Source organism: Salminus brasiliensis, chromosome 15 (assembly GCF_030463535.1).
Source record: "Salminus brasiliensis chromosome 15, fSalBra1.hap2, whole genome shotgun sequence".
Taxonomy (NCBI): domain Eukaryota; kingdom Metazoa; phylum Chordata; class Actinopteri; order Characiformes; family Bryconidae; genus Salminus; species Salminus brasiliensis.
In genome coordinates this window covers 23,935,324-23,954,294 of record NC_132892.1, presented here as the reverse complement: position 1 = coordinate 23,954,294, position 18,971 = coordinate 23,935,324, and the positions used below count along the sequence as shown (strand labels likewise).

The following is an 18,971-nucleotide window of genomic DNA, read 5'->3' as shown; positions in this document are numbered from 1 at the left end:
GCGTCAGGACTAAACTATTACATCCAGTTTAACCATGTTCTCCTAATTAGCTTCAGCTGTTTTAGGCTTTTATCTGCTCCAATTTGGGGTAGGAAATGTGAATTTGGTCACTTGAAAAATAACATTTGGTTAGAGAAAAACTGACCATCTAACTTCTCACGCTAATGTAATGTCTCTCGCTTGCCCTCTCTCTCTCACGCACTGTGTCTGACCGTATTCTCTCCCTTAAGGCGTTGTTCTAAGTGAATGCCCCTGCAAAGCTAAATGACCCTTTTTTAAGAGAGATTTTCAAGCATTAAAAGATTTCTGAACATTTAAGTGGAGGGGGGAAGCATTCTAGTGGTGAACAGAACTAATGCAGCATTAGTGATAAAGGGCAGAAGAAATGTCAGCCTATTATATGAGAGAAATCTGTTCTTTAGACCAGCTGCAGCCCATAGCCACAGGCCTGAGAGAGAAATGTGGGGAATTATTCAGTTGATTTCCCCTTTTACTTTCTCTCTGTTACACACACACACACACACACAATTGCACTTACACAAGCAGCAAGGACAGTAAAAGCAGATGGCACCCGTCTGATTTACTGTAACTGTAGAGTTGTTATATAATCCTGTGCTTTTTCTGCTCATGTTTTTATTTTTGATGGATTTAAACTGGGACCTGTATTGGGTTTTAAAGGCTTATAAGTCAGTCTGGCGAAATTATAGACACTGATGTGTCTGAGAGTGTACGAATAGTCAAACTTTAACAATTCAAATATCTGCAGTGCCTTCAAATCTCTTAAAACGTGCTTGGAGGTCCATACTATAATGTAGCTGGTTGGCTAGTTGGCATCCTGTGGCGTGACAATGCTGTGTGTGATCGACAAGTGTGGGTGTGTGTCGTGTTGTGCGGTGGCGTAACCCCAAGTATTATGTGCTGGACTGTATCTGGTATTTTACTTTACTGTGCACCCATTACTGACACAGGCATTTTGTTGCACTGGACATCTAATCTCCATAGAATAGCACTGCCAATATAACCGGACCCTCTGGTGAAGCCACGGCTACATATTAGACCAGTGATTTATATACATCATGTGTAAACACACCGGGGAAAGTCGTTAATGTCTGTTGAGGAGTTGCAGGCGCTCTAGTCACAGGCACAAGCATTTCGGGTATAAAGAAAAGCTGGTAAATATAATTTGGGAAACATTTAATGAATGTTTGTGTTTAGTACAGTATAACTGTACATGTCTGTATATCGTTTTTGATGAAGTCTGTGATCAGTTGTTTGTTGTGTTACTCTGCAGGTGCCATTATGCAAGTCTTTACGGGACACCAGTAGCCGCCTGGCAGAGCTCGGCTGGCTTCACAATAAAGTCAGGAAGTACACGGACTCTCGCAGTCTGGACCGAGCCTTCGGATTGGTTGGGCAGGTATGGGAGATGTCACACTATGTTTAAAGCCGCCAGTATTGAATAGAAATACAACTCATTATGTAATTAACTGTAATTGGATTCTGTAATGTTAATGATCAGGCATAACATTTAAAACCTCATTGATTAGCTGGTTACAATGGTGTCAAGAGGTGGGATCTATCAGGCAGCATATTAGGTGATGTGTTGGAAGCAGGACAAATGGGCAAACATAAGGATCTGGCCCGTGTTATCTCCAAAACATCAGGCCGGTCTTGTGGTGTAGGTATTTTCTGGTGTACATTGGTCAGTATCTACTAAAAGTGGTCCAAGGAAGGACAACCGGTGTACAGATAACAGAATGAAGGTCACTGCTGAGCGTCACACAGAAAAACTACTGTAGCACAAATTGATGAAAAAGCTAATGCTGGCTAGGTCTTGTGGAGTCCATCCCTGTTTTGGCAAGACAAGTGGCAACTATGCAATATAAGCCTAATGGTGTTTTTCTTATGGCTAAATGGTGTATATCAAAATAGCAACAATAATCTTTAAGCTCTAAGAGCTAATAGAGTTAAGGTGTTATGCTGTGTGTGATCCCAGCATTGATAAATAATTCAGTTGTAATGTAGTTTTCTGATCTCTGCTGTTTTCCCTTTTAACCCTTTCCTCCTCCTCTCTTCTCTCCCTCAGAGTTTTTGTGCATCGCTCCACCAGGAGCTGAAGGAATATTACAGACTGTTGTCAGTACTGCACGCACAGGTAAGAGAAGACTTAAGAACAACGGTCTCTAAGCATCAAGCCAGAAATACAATCACAAATGGAAAATATAAATATGATATGGTAAGCAAATACAATTGGGGTTAAGTCACAATAACAACTTGGCATCAAATGTAGCGGTCACTTCCAACCACAGTCGAAACAGAAAACATAGATACGACACAGGAAAATGAATAAAGCTGCATCCAGATATATAGGCATATATTAAATGCAGGGATGCTGTGAGCTTATTCAGTATTGCCCCCTAAACTCTGTTTATAAGCCCAACCTTCATTCGTTTCATGGACCTAAAATATAATCCTGTGGGACTCCATGAACCCTGTGGGTCTGTACTGGGAAGCTGAATGGTCATATGCAATGGTTTGCTGTAGGATTAATAAGTGAACCAGTAACCTACGGTTAAAAAAATGAAAGCAGCAGGGCTCTCCCTACAGTTGCGGAGTGTAATTCCCTTTTACTTCTCTACAGTAAATGCAAATCATGCTCTTATGGACAGCTGTACACATGCATTTGTTGGCAAGATAAGAGATGCAGAACTGCCATCTGAAGTGAAAGAAGCATGAGGAGGTGGAGTAACATTACACAGATATGACTGTGGATATGGAGCATCCCACAGTTCTGGCAAGAGGTCTCGTGCAGCTCAACCAAAGTTAGATCAGCAGCGTTCCAGACCCAGAGTGCCATTCTTCCTATTTGGTAAAACTTGGTAGTCCTCGTTATACAGGGAAGGAATGTGTTACTGTGCCGCTGTTTGCTGTAACAATCGCTGTAAATCTGCTGATGCATTTCATGAGTTTTGCAACAGTTTTTGCAAGCTGATATCAAGAACGGTGGTGATATGCAAATGAGTCCTTTTATAAATTCTTAGTGTTTTTTGAGTATCTTGACAATTTACCAGCCAATACAAGTGTTTTTGTGTAGCAATGAATCCTAACTTATTTATTTATTTTTTTAAAGGGATCCTTTTTTATTTTCATAAAGGGAGCCAGGCAACTTTAAATTTACTTCAGTCCCACAGTGCTATAAAAAAAATCCTGGATTAGTGTGCATGGAATTTAATTACAGCTTTTTTTGTGAGATGCCACACAAAGCTGTGGAGCAGTGGAATGGTGCTCTCTGGAATGATGGATGGCGCTTCAGCCAATACTTTTGGGATGAGTGGGGGTTTTTGTGGGGTTTTGACCTCATTAATGCTCTTGACATCTTCACAGCAATGCTCCAGAATCTAGTAGAAAGCTTTCCCTGCACATTAGAGACAGGATAAACTCTTTTTAGTAACCATGGTTTGGGAAGAAAACAATAAATAAGCAGCTGTCCCAATACTTTTGTCAATATAGTATACTTGAGTCTGACACTTTGCTGTGTGTGTGTGTGTGTGTGTCTAGTTGCAGGTAGAAGATGACCAAGGGGTGAATGTTGGGGTGGACAGCACTCTCACCCTAAGAAGGCTGCTTGTGTGGACCTACGACCCTAAAATTCGACTCAAGACCCTCGCAGCTCTGGTGGACTATTGCCAAGGTCAGCAGTCCATCACATTCTACCCCATTTGTTTTCGTCATTTACCCATCATCTTCTAGGATGGTTAAGACTTCACCCTCATTTATCATTCATTTCTTCATCCATTTATCTATTTTCTTTCTTCATTCTGTCTCTCAGGGCGTAAAGGTGGGGAGTTGGCGTCGGCGGTCCATGCATATGGTAAGACCGGTGACCCCCACATGAGGGCACTAGTTCAGCACATCCTGGGCCTGGTGTCGCACCCCATCCTCAACTTCCTCTACCGCTGGATCTATGACGGAGAACTGGAGGACACTTACCATGAGGTCAGAGCTTACATACATGTCTCTTGGTCTGGGATCTACCCTAGCTTTGGTACTCACTGGCTCTGTGTGATGCGTTGAAGAGCTGCTGTTCCTTCAGCTTTTCCAGTCTGCTTAGTTGTAGACAATGAGGCTGTAAAGTCATTCAGTATGAGCTGTTTTCCAGTACAACACCCAACCAAACACATAGGAGACCACCGGAGCCACTTGTCATCATCCTTGCAATCACCTAAGAGACCATAGCAACACCACAGCACCCACATAACAATACTACGATATAGCAACCACCACAACAACCACCTGGAATACCATAGCAACTACATGGCCTTTGTCAGTTTTTTAACTGACAGTTTTTTAACTTCCTTTTTCCCCCCCCTCAGTCATTACTGAAACTATTGTACTTTGTCCTCTGCAGACACACACACACACACACACACACACACACACAGCATCAGCGCTTTATCATGCAGTAGAGTGGGACATTAATGATGTTGTAGCAGGCTTATGATTGGGGGGGTGGTGGCTGTACTGGAGCTGCTGATGGTGCAGTCTGCCGGGGCCGAGAAGTTAACAAGCTTTCAGTTTTACCCACAGTCGTTATTCTTACAGTGGGGCATTTTAATGTCAGGCCATAATGAAGATAACCTGAAGAACCTTTCATTTGTTCAATAGCCCCACTCCCCATCTCTGTAATTCCTCTTTGGCCATGTGAGTATTATTGCAAGGTCAAGTAGGCCATGTCTGGTTGTAGCGCTGACCTGTGGATTAATGGCACGCATTGATTTGCCATTACGAAGTTGCAAGGACACTGCATCGCTGTCTGTGTTGAAATTTAGTTAGCTGGGAGTTCCGCTTGGTGCTGAATTTCAGCGAAGAAACGATCAGGAAAGGTACAGATGGACGATATGAGCTAGAACTTAGTTCATTAGTGTACTTTTAGAGTGTTTTGCTGTTTTTTTCCTAATTGCTTCTTTCATTAGAATTCCTGGCTCTTACTCAATTTTGTTTGTCAATTTTGACACTGAAACTGGCATTAAGCATTGATCATGCCTTTGCTTATTAACATGTCATTTATTTATTTATTTTATTATTGATTTTTTGACCCCTATTCCCCAGCTTGCTCTTTAGGATTCTTGCTCAATAGAAAAATGCATTTCTCTGACAAACTAACATATTGGCATGTCGTTCACTGAGTAGAAAACATCTTGTGTAACAGGCCAGTGCTGTAAGAGATTTGCATTTTTTAAATGGTGTGAAGAATTAATGTGTGTGTGTGTGTGTGTGTGTCTTTCTCTGCAGTTCTTTGTTGCATCTGATCCAACAGTAAAGACGGACAGGTTGTGGCATGATAAATACTCCCTGAGAAAGTCTATGATCCCTTCCTTTATCACCATGGACCAAGCCAGAAAGGTACAGTACTTTATACAACTTCTAATACACACACAACCATGCAGATACACTGTACACACCATTACACTCTGTCTGGATGCTTATATTAACGTCAGGTCTGATATTAACATTTGTAAAACTTTGGGTTGTTATCCTGGGGTTCTATTATGTGAGCAAAACATTGAATTTGCTCTTTCTTTTAAAATGTGAATTTCTTTTTTTTTAATCATTATTTGATCGGAGTAGCCCACTACTCATGCACATCCATTATCCATGAATCAAAACGTCCAGATTTTATTCAGTGACTGCACGGGATAAATAAAATGCAACACATTTGAACAGGTATGATGACGATATTAGTCCACATTGCTCATGTCTTGTTACAAGAAGCCTAGAAAGAAAACTAACCTAATAAATCGCAAACCTCGTATTTTCCACCCTCAAATCTCAACGTGTGACCAAAACAGATGCTGAAGACAAACACCCAGCAGCTTAATCCCCTTAAACCCAGGGTTTGTTCCATTTTTCATCCTAATGTAGAAACTATTGTAAAATTATTTGCCAACCGTTTTGGTCTTGTGGCGTTCCACAGGGGTGTTTTTACGGCCTATGAAACTGTTGTTAAATATGCTGGCAGTGTAGTTGTGAGGAACTGAAGTGTGGGCTTGCATAAAGAGTCTAAGGAGTAAAACGGCCAATAGAGTTAGTAGTTGTGCTGTAAAGATCGCAGCCTCAGGGCTGTTTTACAGTAAATGCAGTGGAAAGCAGCTGTACACTTGCACAGCTAATGATTCCAGCTCCTTCCAGTGAGGCAGATGGGCAATCTGTTCAACTCACCCATAAGATTTGACTTGTTCAACTCTCAAACCACTTGATTTTGTAGCACGGACTCTCTAAACCTCAGGAAAAAAAACTGCTTGGACTTGGCTAATTCTGACTATCATTTAATTTTCAACAAGTCTGATTTCACTCTATCACTAACACATATACACACACACACACACAGACAAATGCAAAAACAATGTCCGGCAAATGTCAGGCCTGAAGGCAAAACCAATAGGAACTGCTTGAACAAAGTCATAATGATGTATTTAAGACAGATAGGCCACAACATATTCATTGACTTAAATGATGGTTCCTAATCTTGTCCAGATACTCCATAAGGGCTTTGACAGTCTAGCAGAAACTGGTTTAACCATCCTCTCTGGCTGAAGAGTGAACTAAAAAATAAATAAAATTGAGTGTGCTCCTAGATATTTCTTTCCTATTTAACCCAGAAGCCCTTTGGCTCCTTGGCAGGAGGCTTTAACATGAACACCACCTGCCTAGTATTGAGTAGGTCCCCCTTGTTCTCCCACAATAAATCTGACCACTCAAGGCATGGACTCCACACAACCTCTGAAGGTGTCCTGAGGTATCTGGCACCAAGATTTTAGCAGCAGATCCTTGTCCTGAAAGGACCTCCATGGATCTCATCACCAATTGTCCTTTTTTGGAGCACCCCTGCATTCTAGAAAAAAACCCACAAGACCTGCCTGATGTTTTGGGGGTGTTCTAAACCAGTTTTCTAGCCATCAGAGTTTGGCCCTTGTCAAAGGTGTTCCAATTGTGATGCTTGCCTATTTTCCCTACTCTCAACACAAACCTTAAAAAGTTACTGTTCACCTGCAGCCTAACCGCGACTTAACCCTTAACCTTAACCCGTAATGCCACTGTAGATGAAGCTAATCAGTGTCTTTTCACTTCACCTGTCAGTGGTGTTAATGTCACGGCTGATCGTTGCACACCAGAAGCTAAGCTGTGCTAGTTCATCAGTTTCTAAACCAATCTGTGTCTGCACAGGTCCTGCTCATCGGCAAATCCATCAACTTCCTGCATCAGGTGTGCCACGACAGGACGCCGCCCGGTAAAATCCTGCCCGCTTCCAAATCCACTGATTCACCCAAAGACGGTGAGCCTCCTAAAAGTGTCCGGCTAATGTCTCTCGGAATAGCCATGCTTGTCGTTTTTAAAAACGCAACCAGTGGCTAGTGCGATAGCTAACGGGGAAGTAACAAGATGAGGGAGCGGGAGGTGGGGATGAAAGGAGAGAGGGATTGATCTGTTTGTGGAGGAGAGTGGTGTTTTGGACTGTGAATGTGCAGTTTTGGCGGCCGTATCGACGCCGGCCGTATTTAGCGTCTGCCCAAAGCTCCAACGAATCAATGCTCTTAGAGCACAGCGCAAGCCTTGACCTTGGGTGCATGTTTCCGGAGTGGTGTTTTCATCCACCGTCTACATTTACCCTTCAGTTCATTCTTCTCTTTCCCTGCAACGCTGCTCCTTTCTTCTACCCTCTCTTTGTCTTTATTCCTTTAGATTGTAGCCAAGTGTGGGATGAGTAGCATTCTTTTTCTTTTCAGCTTGAAGGCGGCAGCACCGATTTAAGAAGCAATGGCACAATACCCCTTTTCCTGTTCTAATTCCAAAACTGAAATATTGAGCATCAGCCGATGTTAATGAGATGTTGCTACAACTGAGCTGTAAAGTTAGCCGTTTTTAGCATGTCTAGACCATCATGAAAATTTATTCATTTTTCCTTCCAGGATCCAATCCAGGATTGTCTTATTTCTTATTATATAATTTATCCACCCAATTCTGAGATCCATAGCGACCCAAATGCTTTATGAATAAACATTTTTGATGGAATGAACAGTTCTGTTCATGTAGACTTTGTATTTAAAGTGCTGTCCAATCCAGTGTAGCTAATAATTCAAAGAAAAAATGCAGAAAAAGCAACTCGCATGTAGAAAATCTACTTTTCCATGTAAAAAGCCACTTCAAGAGCTGCCACCTGTTAGTCAAAAGCACAAAACAGCATTCCAAGCCTGGCCAAATGGATAAGAAAGCTACAAACTGTAGCCACCCGCTAGTTAGACACTGCCGCAACTCTGTGTGCACATGCTTTTTTTCTTTCACTAGTCAGGAACGTGATCTCTAGGCCTGTCACGATAATTACGTTATCGACTTCTCGCTTAATATATGGCCATGACCTCGACCATTTATGCTGACCTCCCTCAGCGGCGGAGCTGTTCACTGACCTGGAGGGGGCGTTCCAGAGTAAGATTGATGCGGCGTACTTCGAGACCAGTAAGTACCTGCTGGACGTCCTGAATAAAAACTACCAGCTGCTCGACCACGTCCAGGCCATGAGGAGATACCTGCTGCTGGGCCAGGGAGACTTCATTAGACATCTGATGGACCTGCTGAAGTGAGCACACACACACACATGCATGCAAACACACACACAGCAAACAGACAAACTGCAGTCATTTTTAAATGTGAATACATAGCAATCCAAATAAATGATGTTGCTCTTTCTTATCAGCTGAATAACACATTTCCCCCATCCCTGCAGTTTTATAGAGCTGCCCATGGGCCTCGTTAAAGCCACATACTGTATGATTTGCAGCACTGCCCCCTGCTGGCAGTAAAATTCAGACAATAGATCTCTCCTACTTCGGAGCTATGTTTTCACTCTTTAGAAAGAGGTTCTTTAGATACAAGGAAACCAATGTGTTTCACTGTTGACACGAGATTTCAAGAGACCATTTTCAGTACTATTTAGAACCACTGTTGCTTAGATTTTGGTTTGAGCACTATATACCATCTAAAAGATCTGGGCATTTTAACACCTGCACTTTTTAGTCTTGCACCTGTGGTGCAGTTAGTATGGGCAGGTGTGAATACAGTGTGACCACTGACTTTAATCCTACCCAACGGTCATGTGTACTCTGCAAGTTTGAGGTAAATGGCTCCCACAGCCAGGTGTTAACCTGCTAAATTGCTCACATAATTGCTACAGCTCTAAACAAATGTCATAGCTGCTGCTGCTCCATGTTAAATTGCATAGAAATATGCACTAGTCCAGAACACAGGATCATCTTCCTGAATTTACTTTCTAGAACCCGTCTCAGAGAGGTCTGACCAATAAGCGGAGAGAATGTTCTTACGTGGGTTGTTGTGAAGCATTTTGGTGCACATTTAGTATTTTTTTCCTTAGAAACAAACTAAACCAAGAGGGAAACACTCCAAGATTAAAACCTCTTTACCTGATTCGGACCGGAGCATACAAACTGTGTGTAAAAAGGCCTTCAGAAACAACAGTCCTGCACAGAAAATACTTTGTGGTTCACATGCTAAAGTTCTAGCAGTTGTAGTTAATTTATGTTTGGTTCAGCTGTTATTAATTTGTGATTGACAGTAGCAACGCAGGCTTTTCTGATGTCTTTTTGTATTGTGTGTGTGTGTATCAGGCCGGAGCTGGCCCGGGCAGCCACCACCCTCTACCAGCACAACCTGACCGGCATCCTGGAAACGGCTGTGCGGGCAACCAACGCCCAGTTTGACAGCCCAGAGATCCTCAAGAGACTGGATGTGCGACTGCTTGAGGTACTGCAGGATTTCTGTACTTACAGGACTAAGTTTTCCCAGTCCATGTATTTAAACTAAGAAACTAATTTTCTTCATTCATTGTGCATTTGGAGTCATTGTCCTGTTTGAACACTGCCCAAGTTTCAACCATCTAGCTGATGGTTTGAGGTTCTGTGAAAGAATTCTGTGGTATTCTTCTTTAGACCATCCATTTTGTGCAGTTTACCACTGGCAGCAGAACAGCCCAAAAGCATTATGCTGCTACCACCACCATGCTTAACAGTTGGTACAGTATTCTTGAGGTTGAAAGCCTTTACTCCTCCAAACATCTTCTGACCATAAAACCTGGTAGTTCTGGTAGTTTCAGCTTCTTATAATTTGAGGAAATCAAATTTGGCACATTACAATTTTTCAAAATGAAGGCTTACTTGTGTCTTAATGGATGAACGCAGCTCTGAGTTCCTCATTCCCAGAGTCTGTTGCTTTGCCTTTTCCTGTTTCAGGTGTCTCCAGGTGACACAGGTTGGGACGTGTTCAGTCTGGACTATCATGTTGATGGGCCTATCGCCACGGTAAATGGCTCCATTCCCTCTGGTTGCTTAAATGATTCCTGTAGCTTTCCTTCAGCAAGCTGTATTGTTTAATGTCCTGGACCGAGATTAACTCTAGTCCTAGGCTTAATCCCTGTCTGAGAAACTGACCCTACACAGGACTGTACGGGGACTTCTTTATATAGAAACTGTCACAGGTAAGATGACCATTACAGCTGACTTGTCTTGCATGTGCCAGGTGTTCACGCGTGAGTGTATGAGCCACTACTTGCGGGTGTTCAACTTTTTGTGGCGAGCTAAGCGGATGGAGTACATCTTGACGGACATCTGGAAGAGCCAAATGTGCAACGCCAAACTGCTGAAAAGCATGCCAGGTGAGCGCAGTACCACGCTACCACCTCCAGGGGGCAACAGGTTAAAGGACTTTACTGACTTTCAATCATCACACACACATTGAACACATCCTAAAGCCCCGATCTAGAGCACAGGTTTGGTTCAGTGTAAACAGATTTTACTGAGATGTTTATCAAAACTAATGCTGCTGGTTTTTCAGTCCGTGTGTTTGTAGGAGCAGGAGATGAGAATTTCCCCACTGTGGGACTAATAAAGGATTAGCTCATCTTATTCCTGTGGTTTTGCTGAAGTATTTAATGGTGATGATGTAATACCTGATGAACAGTTAATTCTAGTTACATTCTGATTTCAGATTGCTTTATTTACTGATGAATTTAAGTCTCTTCAGAAGGTGTGTGTTGTGTTCACAGAGCTTTCTGGAGTGCTGCATCAGTGTCACATCTTGGCCTCAGAAATGGTCCATTTTATCCACCAGATGCAGTACTACATCACATTCGAGGCCAGTCTCAGACTTTTCTTTCTCTCTAAAACAAACATATAGCCAAAAACAACAGCATAATGTACCTAAATATTTTATATACTGTAATATATTATTATTAATTTGTGTGTGTTTGTGCCTGTGTGCAGGTGCTGGAGTGCTCGTGGGATGAGTTGTGGAATAAGGTGCAACAGGCTCAGGACCTGGACCACATCATAGCGGCCCATGACGTTTTCCTGGACACTATCATCTCCCGCTGCTTACTGGACTCCAACAGCAGGGTGAGACACACACACACACACACACACACACTCTTAAACACACACAAGAAGAGGCGCAGACACCCTCATACACATGCATGAGAAAGAACTGAACTCATCGGACTGGTAACATGCAGAGCACGCCTGACATATCTATGGAATTGACTACAGCTGTGCCTGGTCTGGACTTAACCATGTTTGACTTTGTGTGACTGAAAAAACTGAACAGAAGTCTTGTTTCTGAGACTGATTCTACAGGCGTCCAAAACTGTACTGCATTCAAACCAGACTAGTGTGGGAAAAAAACAGCAAAATGTGAGCAGAACAGGCTCTGGTTTTAAAACCAATGTGGCAGCAGCCCCAGTATGAGTCTGCTAATTCTGTCACCTGCACAGTCCCAGATAACGACAGCATGAAAAATGAAAAAGTGATTTGTGGTGAATCATGATTTTGTGTGTGTGTGTGTGTCTCTCTCTCTTTGCTGTAGTCTCTGTTGAACCAGCTGCGGGCCGTGTTTGACCAGATCATCGAGTTCCAGAACGCTCAGGACACCCTGTACCGCTCAGCGCTGGAGGAGCTGCAGCTCAGAGTACAGTACGAGGACAGCAAGAGACAGAGAGAGCAAGAGGTAAAGAGACAAGGGGGAGCTCCCATCAACCTGAAGGGCAAATGGATAATAGAAGAATATCCAGACACCTGCCTAATGCTGTTTTACACAAGCAACCAAAAGACCAGAACACCCCTTTTGGGATAAAGCCTTTAAGCAAGGCTTATCATCATGACTTGCAATCATGACTTGCGTATGAGTAAACATGTTTCCAGCTTTATTGACTTTATATATTTATTTATTTTTAAAAGGTAATAAACATAATTCTATGGGGGGGGATTATGCGCAAACCACTGATGAAAGGCTAGAGCTGTGCTTCTTATGTTGCATGTGGCTCAGTGCTCTAATGCCCAACACGTGGTGCTCCTTCTCTGGGATGGGATTCCTTCCTAAGATGAAGATGAGTCGTAAGTGGATGAGCGAGCATGACACTGTTAGAGCATTGAAGGGTCAGGAAACTGGATCTGCCAATTGAGACTTTATCCACGTACAGACAGATGATCATGCAAGGGCACAGCTGAGTCTATCAACAGTCTAGCCCAGTCTGGTCCAGTCTAAGGATCACACAGCTTTTCAAGGTTTAAAGACCTAAGGATGGGGTTATCACCCAGGCCTACTGTTTCCAGTGAATGTATAAGTAAGTAAATTAAATTAGAATTTCATTAGGTTGCAGAAATGATGGCCTGTACATGGCCCGGAGTCATATTTATGGAGCAGTAATTAAACATTCTTGTCAATAGAGAATCAATAGGTTTCTTCAAAACGGCCATCTATACGCACACACTTACCCACATGCCAAGGCCAGTGCTATCATTGCCCCCCCAAACCCCCCACCCCCCTCCCCCCACAGAGCGGAGTGCAGCCTCAGATTGACGGTTTAATTTGGCCCTGCCTGGAAAAGCAGCAGATAAAAAAACGCCCCTTTTACAAGCTTGGGTGTCCGTTTTCTGTGGCTATTGATTTTTAGCACTTCAGTAAAGAGTGCTATAAAAACAAACAGAACTGTGAAACCTGACAGGTTTTCTTTTTTTTTTTTTTTTTATAAAGTGTGAGTGTCTGATTAAGAGAGCGTAACATTAAAAGGTTTTCAGGTGAGTCCGTTTGCAAGGTCATGAGGATAATGAGTAGTTCTGAGCTAAAAGGCCAAAGTGAAGGCTAATTTATGATTGTGCAGGCAGCAGTGGACAGGGGTACAAAGCATGAAGTGGGCAAAGGGACATTGCAGAGCTTTCAGAAATGCTGTGTAAGGTTGTACTTACAGGTACGCTATGAGGGCCTCGCTTCATACTGATCGTGCAGTAGATCATTACGTTTTGGTCTATCACAAAGGGCATTGTGTGTCTAAGTTATTATCTAATAATATCTGCAAAACCTCTCACCTCTTATGAAAAATGTAATTATTCTCTAAATGTAATAACTGGTTGTGCTACCCTTAGCTGCAACCACTAGAACCAGACACTTCTTGTGACTGGAGATCCGTCGGTCACATTACTGTGGAGGAAACAAGGCCCACTCGTCTTTGCAGATATGCCTTAATTCTGCCACACGAGAGCTTTTATACCAAATTCTTTTCATATTTATATTTAAATGACAATTGTTGATGTAATCTATGTACATAGGGCCACACGTCAACTACAATCACATGATTTTTTTATTATTTTCTTTGTTAGTTTTTTTTCCTTTCTATACAGATGGTTGCCCCTTTAAGTCCTTGTTCCTCTTAAGGTTTCTTCCTCTCTATCCAAGTGTTTCCTTGTTTCAAGTTTCAGGTTTATTTGTCATTTGCACAACATGTCAGGACATTTATGCATTGAAATGCTTGTGGTGAGGCTCAGGTTGATACTCTACAGGAGGACAAAACTATATACATACTAAACATATTAAAATAAAGTTATATAAAAATTATATTATATACACAAAATACAGAATATACAAAGGCAGGAGAGATCTGTAGCCACTGTCGCCACTGGCTTGCACACTTGGGGCTTAAACACAGATCTCTATAAAGCTGCTTTGTGATGACGTATGTTGTTGAAGCCCCTGGAAACCTAAATCTGAGTTTTCTTTCTAATGAAATGAATCTGGCTCCTCAGGGCCCCCAGTGTCCAAAGTATGTCTTATGATCATCTTCCCAAAGTCTAAGAAGTTCTGCTGTATTTCATCAGTATTGCTCTCCTCACGCTGTGGAATGGGCAGTCCTATAAGTGGATCAGGTTTACACTAGCATACCCCTGACCAATCACAAGGCTAACATGGCTCGGCCCTCCCTTTGAGTCTGAGCAACATGGCGCACTAAAGCTCGAGCTGCGACTGGGGAAGCAACTGACCCGCAGCCCCTTATGTCCGGCACCTCTACGTTTCACTGTGGAATGTAACAGCTGGGTGCCAGGATGGATGGAAGGTCCCGATACAGCACTGCAGCCAGGAAGATCAGATAGTCTTATACAAAAAAGATCTATATATGAAAATATAAGCACTATATTATTTAACGTTCAAGTATAAACTGCCTGATTAAGGTTCTGCCGCTGGATCACAATGGGCTTCAAGATCGGATGTTAACTAGGCCACTCCTACACCTGAATTTTGTTTCTCTGAGCCATTCAGAAGTGGAGTTGTGCTTGAGCTTCTAATCACAAACAAATGACTAGAAATTCTGCAAAATGTTCTGGTAGCGAGTTCAATTCATGACTGTTCTGTCATTTTATGACACTACCACCACCACGCTTGCCGGATAAGGACTCCTATTTTCGACACATCAGTTCACACAACAGGCTTGGGTTAAGCTGTGTATATTTGTTTATTCACTGAAGTAGTGACTGCAAATTATCTGGTGTTTTAAAAAGTGTCTCTTGTGGTGTGTATTTGTGTCTTGTAGGGTGAATGGGGCGTGACTGCAGAACAGGAGGCAGCTGAGAACAAACGAGTCCAGGAGTTTAAAGACACCATACCAAAAATGTGCTCTCAACTCAGACTACTCACACACTTCTACCAGGTAACACCCACAAACACACAATTCTACCACATCCCTGCTGTCCAATAAAAAAACATGTCTCTATTTTTGTTGGTTTTTAGTTTTAACCCTGTAGCTGCTTCTGTAATTCTGGATGAATAGACCAATAGAAATGCTCTAAAATTGTCTTACATTATTTGACATTAACTTCAATTCAGAGTTAACACCATGTTTTTCATTGGACAGTGATGATATACACAATGTGGACAAAAGTATTGGGACACCTGTTCATTCATTGTTTCTTCTGAAGCTCAAGGGTATTATGAGAATTTTACTGCATTCAGCCATGTACTAGAGGGAACACTATCATTCCAGACAACACAGTTTAACTGTTCCATAGCTCAATGCTGGGGTGTCTTACACCCCTCTAGCTCGCACCGGACATTAGGCACTGTGCCAGTAGGTTCATGTTTATCTGCTCCAGAGAGTCCTATATTATTGGCAGTACTTCTCTACAGCGAAGACAAGCTGTGTGTGTGCATTTGCACATCTGTGTCAATCAATAGGTGCAACTTAAAGTAGCTGAGTGCATTGATTAGAAGGGGTGTCCAGAAACATTTGGATTTGAAGTGTATAAATACCCACCCACCCTGACGCTGCCTGTTCTACTGTTTTGGAGGTACTTGGATCACCTTTGTCTCTCTCTTTCTCTCTAGGGCATCGTTCAGGAGTTCTTGCGTCTACTGATGACCAGCTCAGACGAGAGTCTGCAGTTCCTCAGCTTCAGGCTGGACTTCAACGAGCACTACAAAGCCCGGGACCCGCGCCTGCGGCCCTCGCTCGGGGCCACAAGGGGCCGCCGCAGTTCCAACATCTGAGCCTAAACTGTGCAGTCTTGCAGGTTGATGTTTTCTGAAAGGACCTTGAAGTTGTGAGATGGTGGGCTTACTCAGAACAGGAACAAATAAATGACAAAAGACAAACAACAAAAAAATACAGCCTTTATAGCACCCTCATTGTTGCCAAAAGCTATTCTAGGAGCGTGGATCTTTTAGTAGCTCAAGGTCACAGCCCCGTTGTCATCACCTTTACATCATCAGTGTTTGAAGATTTCATTACTGTCATATGAAAACCTTTTGTTGGTTCCGATTTTTGACTCTTACACCATTTGAAATTGCCAGCTCTGGCATTTCATGATGGACCAGTAGGAATGGTCCAAATATGTGGAATTTTGGAGAAATTAGGTTTTCTCAATGATATTAACCCTAAAGATGGTGTGTTTTTTGAGTGTTTTTCATTTTTTTTGAGCTAATATTTAAAATATTCATTCTATATTCTTATATTGACCGCTGTTTTGTCCCCACTCACCCACTTGTGCTCACCTGTTGCCTAAGCCCATCTGAAATCAAGGTTTTGCTGTAGAATAAAGGTGCAGCCATTTTAACACGGCGCTACAGATGAAACCTAACGTTGCATAAAGATGTTCTTTGCTGCTGAAGTAAAATCCGCTCCACATACAACCGCCATTATTTGCTTTAGTAGAGCTTTATATATGGTTGCTGTCCAAAGAAGAAAAAAAAAAAAAAAAAAAAAAAAAAACCTCAAAAAAATAGCAACTTTACAGCCTTCTTAACTTTTAATAGAAGCTGATGCAAAAAACATTATATTCCAAGTCAATCTGAAGCATTTCTATTGGTCCATTCAGACCCTTCTAATGTCCAAAACGGACAAAAATGTTTTTCATTGGACAGCAGCAATATTTTCACTCAGAACTCGTTTGTCTATCTAGGGAATTTGTTTGTTTGTTTGTTTGTTTGTTTTTCTCTTTCTTCAACAGACTGTGACCTTTGCACTGCCTAAAGATTCAAAGATAAATATTCATTGTCAATCCTGAATTGTACAGATCGGACAGTCTTCAGTTGTAGACAACACATTCAAATGCACATCTTCCCTATTAGATCTCCTCATTTCATTGCCCCTGAAATTGCTGTATATTCACTTATCCTCAAGGCTATATGAACTTGTAGACTTGACTCAATGGTGGTGGATAGTAGGAAAGTGTGTGGACCCTACAGCTGGCCCTGTATTCATTCTCCTATATTGAAATACTGTGGTAGTGTTCAATCCCATCCAGCTGGCTTTCCAGCCTCACATCACCCAGGCTCATTACACTCTGTGGAAAGGCAAGTGGAGAAGTCTCAATGGCTCTGTTCCAAATTGCACTCTTCTCCTAGGGCCCTCCTGCACATTCAGTAGTGGTTCTATTCATGCGCTGCCCACAAGCGCACTCATTTGTGGCAACTGTTTACTGCTAGATTGAACAACCTTACGATCTGACCATTACTGACCAATACTGACCATACACTGTTCTGTCATTGTATGATTACCACAATGGGTTTTTAAAGCAATGCCATGAAAGAACCATTTTTGGTCTCTAAAAGAACCAATCTGTAGGAGTTGGGAGTGTGATGATTCTTTAAAACAGGGGTGGGCAACAGGAACAGATACACACAGTTTGCTGATTCCCCTGCTCTAACAGGCCTACTAAACCTGGCAGTTAACAGGTGAGTTGAATCTGGGGTGCTTGAGCAGGAAATTGCCCACACCTGCTTTAAAATGTTCTTCAAAAAACACCCACACATCATCTCTTTTACAAAAGTGGTTCTGCTATGGCATCGCTTAAAGAACTCTTTGTAGCTTATTGGTTTGAGCGTGTGCTGCACTGCTGAGCTGGACTGTGCTGTTGTAGCCTGTAGACACTAGGCAGATGGAAGACAACCACAAATGTGGGTGTGATGCCCAGGCCAGGCAAGCTCCACCACACCACACCAATTTTGAGCAAGACCCCTCACCCTGCATTCTCCAGGCTCCGGATAAGAGCATCAGCCAGATGCCATCAATGTAAACGTACCAAAAATAAAAAGACACTCAGTCTGTACTAATGTTGATCTTTTACATACGCACACACGTGATATATATAATATAAAATATAGAAACGGTTACAATCCCTAGTGTTACTGAGTTCCAGTGAATTTTTTTTTTTTGGTCCTTTTTTTTTTTTTTTTAGACCTATGATTAGCTATACAGCACAGTCTGGCCCAATTAGCATACCACCGTGGTCTCCAACCTTGCTCCTGGACAGCTACCTTCCATTACTGCTTCCATAAGTCAATGATGGATGAGGTGTGTTAGATTTCAGGTGGAACTGAACACTTGCAGGAGGGTGCAGTGGCTCTCCAGCAGGTGGATTTGAGACCACTGGTATAGCTAGAAGCTCAAGGCAACTCTAAAGACTGCTACAGTTAATCACCAAGGTGGATGGGGAATTTAGGTTGTTCTGTCAAGCTTGTCCACACCTGGCAGTAGTTGCTGTGAATGAACACATTTGTGGGCGGAGCACGGCTAGGCCAAATCCAACAGATTACTATGGGGTCATTTATCCAAGCTAGGGGCAACTAATCGCCGCTCTCTCGCTGTCTAGTGTTTTTAGGTTTGTAATTTGGCCTCAGGGAAGGGAGAAGGAGATCGTTTGTGGATTGTGTCCCAAAACTTTTCTTCTCCCTCCCAGACAAGCCCACAGGTCTGCTGTATAACACAGATGTATAGATATATAATGCAATGGAATAAACATCGTCATTCTTTTCTTTAATAAATAATGTTTTTTTAAAAAGTCAGCTAGGCTTGCATATCATTTCCTTTACTACACGCTTTGATCTGGAAAACTGATTCACCGTGGAGGTTGTGGTGAATAACTGAAGGGAATATCTGCCTGATTGAAATTGGGAGGTAAATGAAGGGTTAGATGTACATGAATGCAGTATTCTAGAGGAACTGACTCTGATTTCTGCACAAAGTTGAAAAGGCTACTAAAGACACTGCTAAAGACCTGGGGGTGCATCAATCCACCGTTAGACAAATTAAGAGGATCCAGGACCTTGTTGGGCTTTGTCCCAATTCTCACCCTAAGCCCCTCCTG

General features: G+C 42.4%; 1 protein-coding gene across 1 annotated transcript in view; it reads left to right on the top strand.

Annotated features, from left to right (window-relative positions):
- tubgcp3 (tubulin gamma complex component 3) overlaps positions 1 to 18,660 on the top strand; it is a 30,044-nt gene extending 11,384 nt beyond the window's left edge. Inside the window, exons 8-22 of the mRNA XM_072657546.1 lie at positions 1,292 to 1,417; positions 2,087 to 2,155; positions 3,559 to 3,691; positions 3,830 to 3,996; positions 5,293 to 5,403; positions 7,225 to 7,333; positions 8,443 to 8,632; positions 9,678 to 9,813; positions 10,299 to 10,367; positions 10,585 to 10,720; positions 11,111 to 11,199; positions 11,328 to 11,459; positions 11,926 to 12,066; positions 14,921 to 15,037; positions 15,712 to 18,660. Of these exons, the coding sequence (XP_072513647.1) occupies positions 1,292 to 1,417; positions 2,087 to 2,155; positions 3,559 to 3,691; positions 3,830 to 3,996; positions 5,293 to 5,403; positions 7,225 to 7,333; positions 8,443 to 8,632; positions 9,678 to 9,813; positions 10,299 to 10,367; positions 10,585 to 10,720; positions 11,111 to 11,199; positions 11,328 to 11,459; positions 11,926 to 12,066; positions 14,921 to 15,037; positions 15,712 to 15,873 (1,887 nt within the window). The 3' untranslated portion in view covers positions 15,874 to 18,660. The remainder of the gene's footprint in view (positions 1 to 1,291; positions 1,418 to 2,086; positions 2,156 to 3,558; positions 3,692 to 3,829; positions 3,997 to 5,292; positions 5,404 to 7,224; positions 7,334 to 8,442; positions 8,633 to 9,677; positions 9,814 to 10,298; positions 10,368 to 10,584; positions 10,721 to 11,110; positions 11,200 to 11,327; positions 11,460 to 11,925; positions 12,067 to 14,920; positions 15,038 to 15,711) is intronic.
- The last annotated feature ends 311 nt before the right edge of the window (positions 18,661 to 18,971 follow it).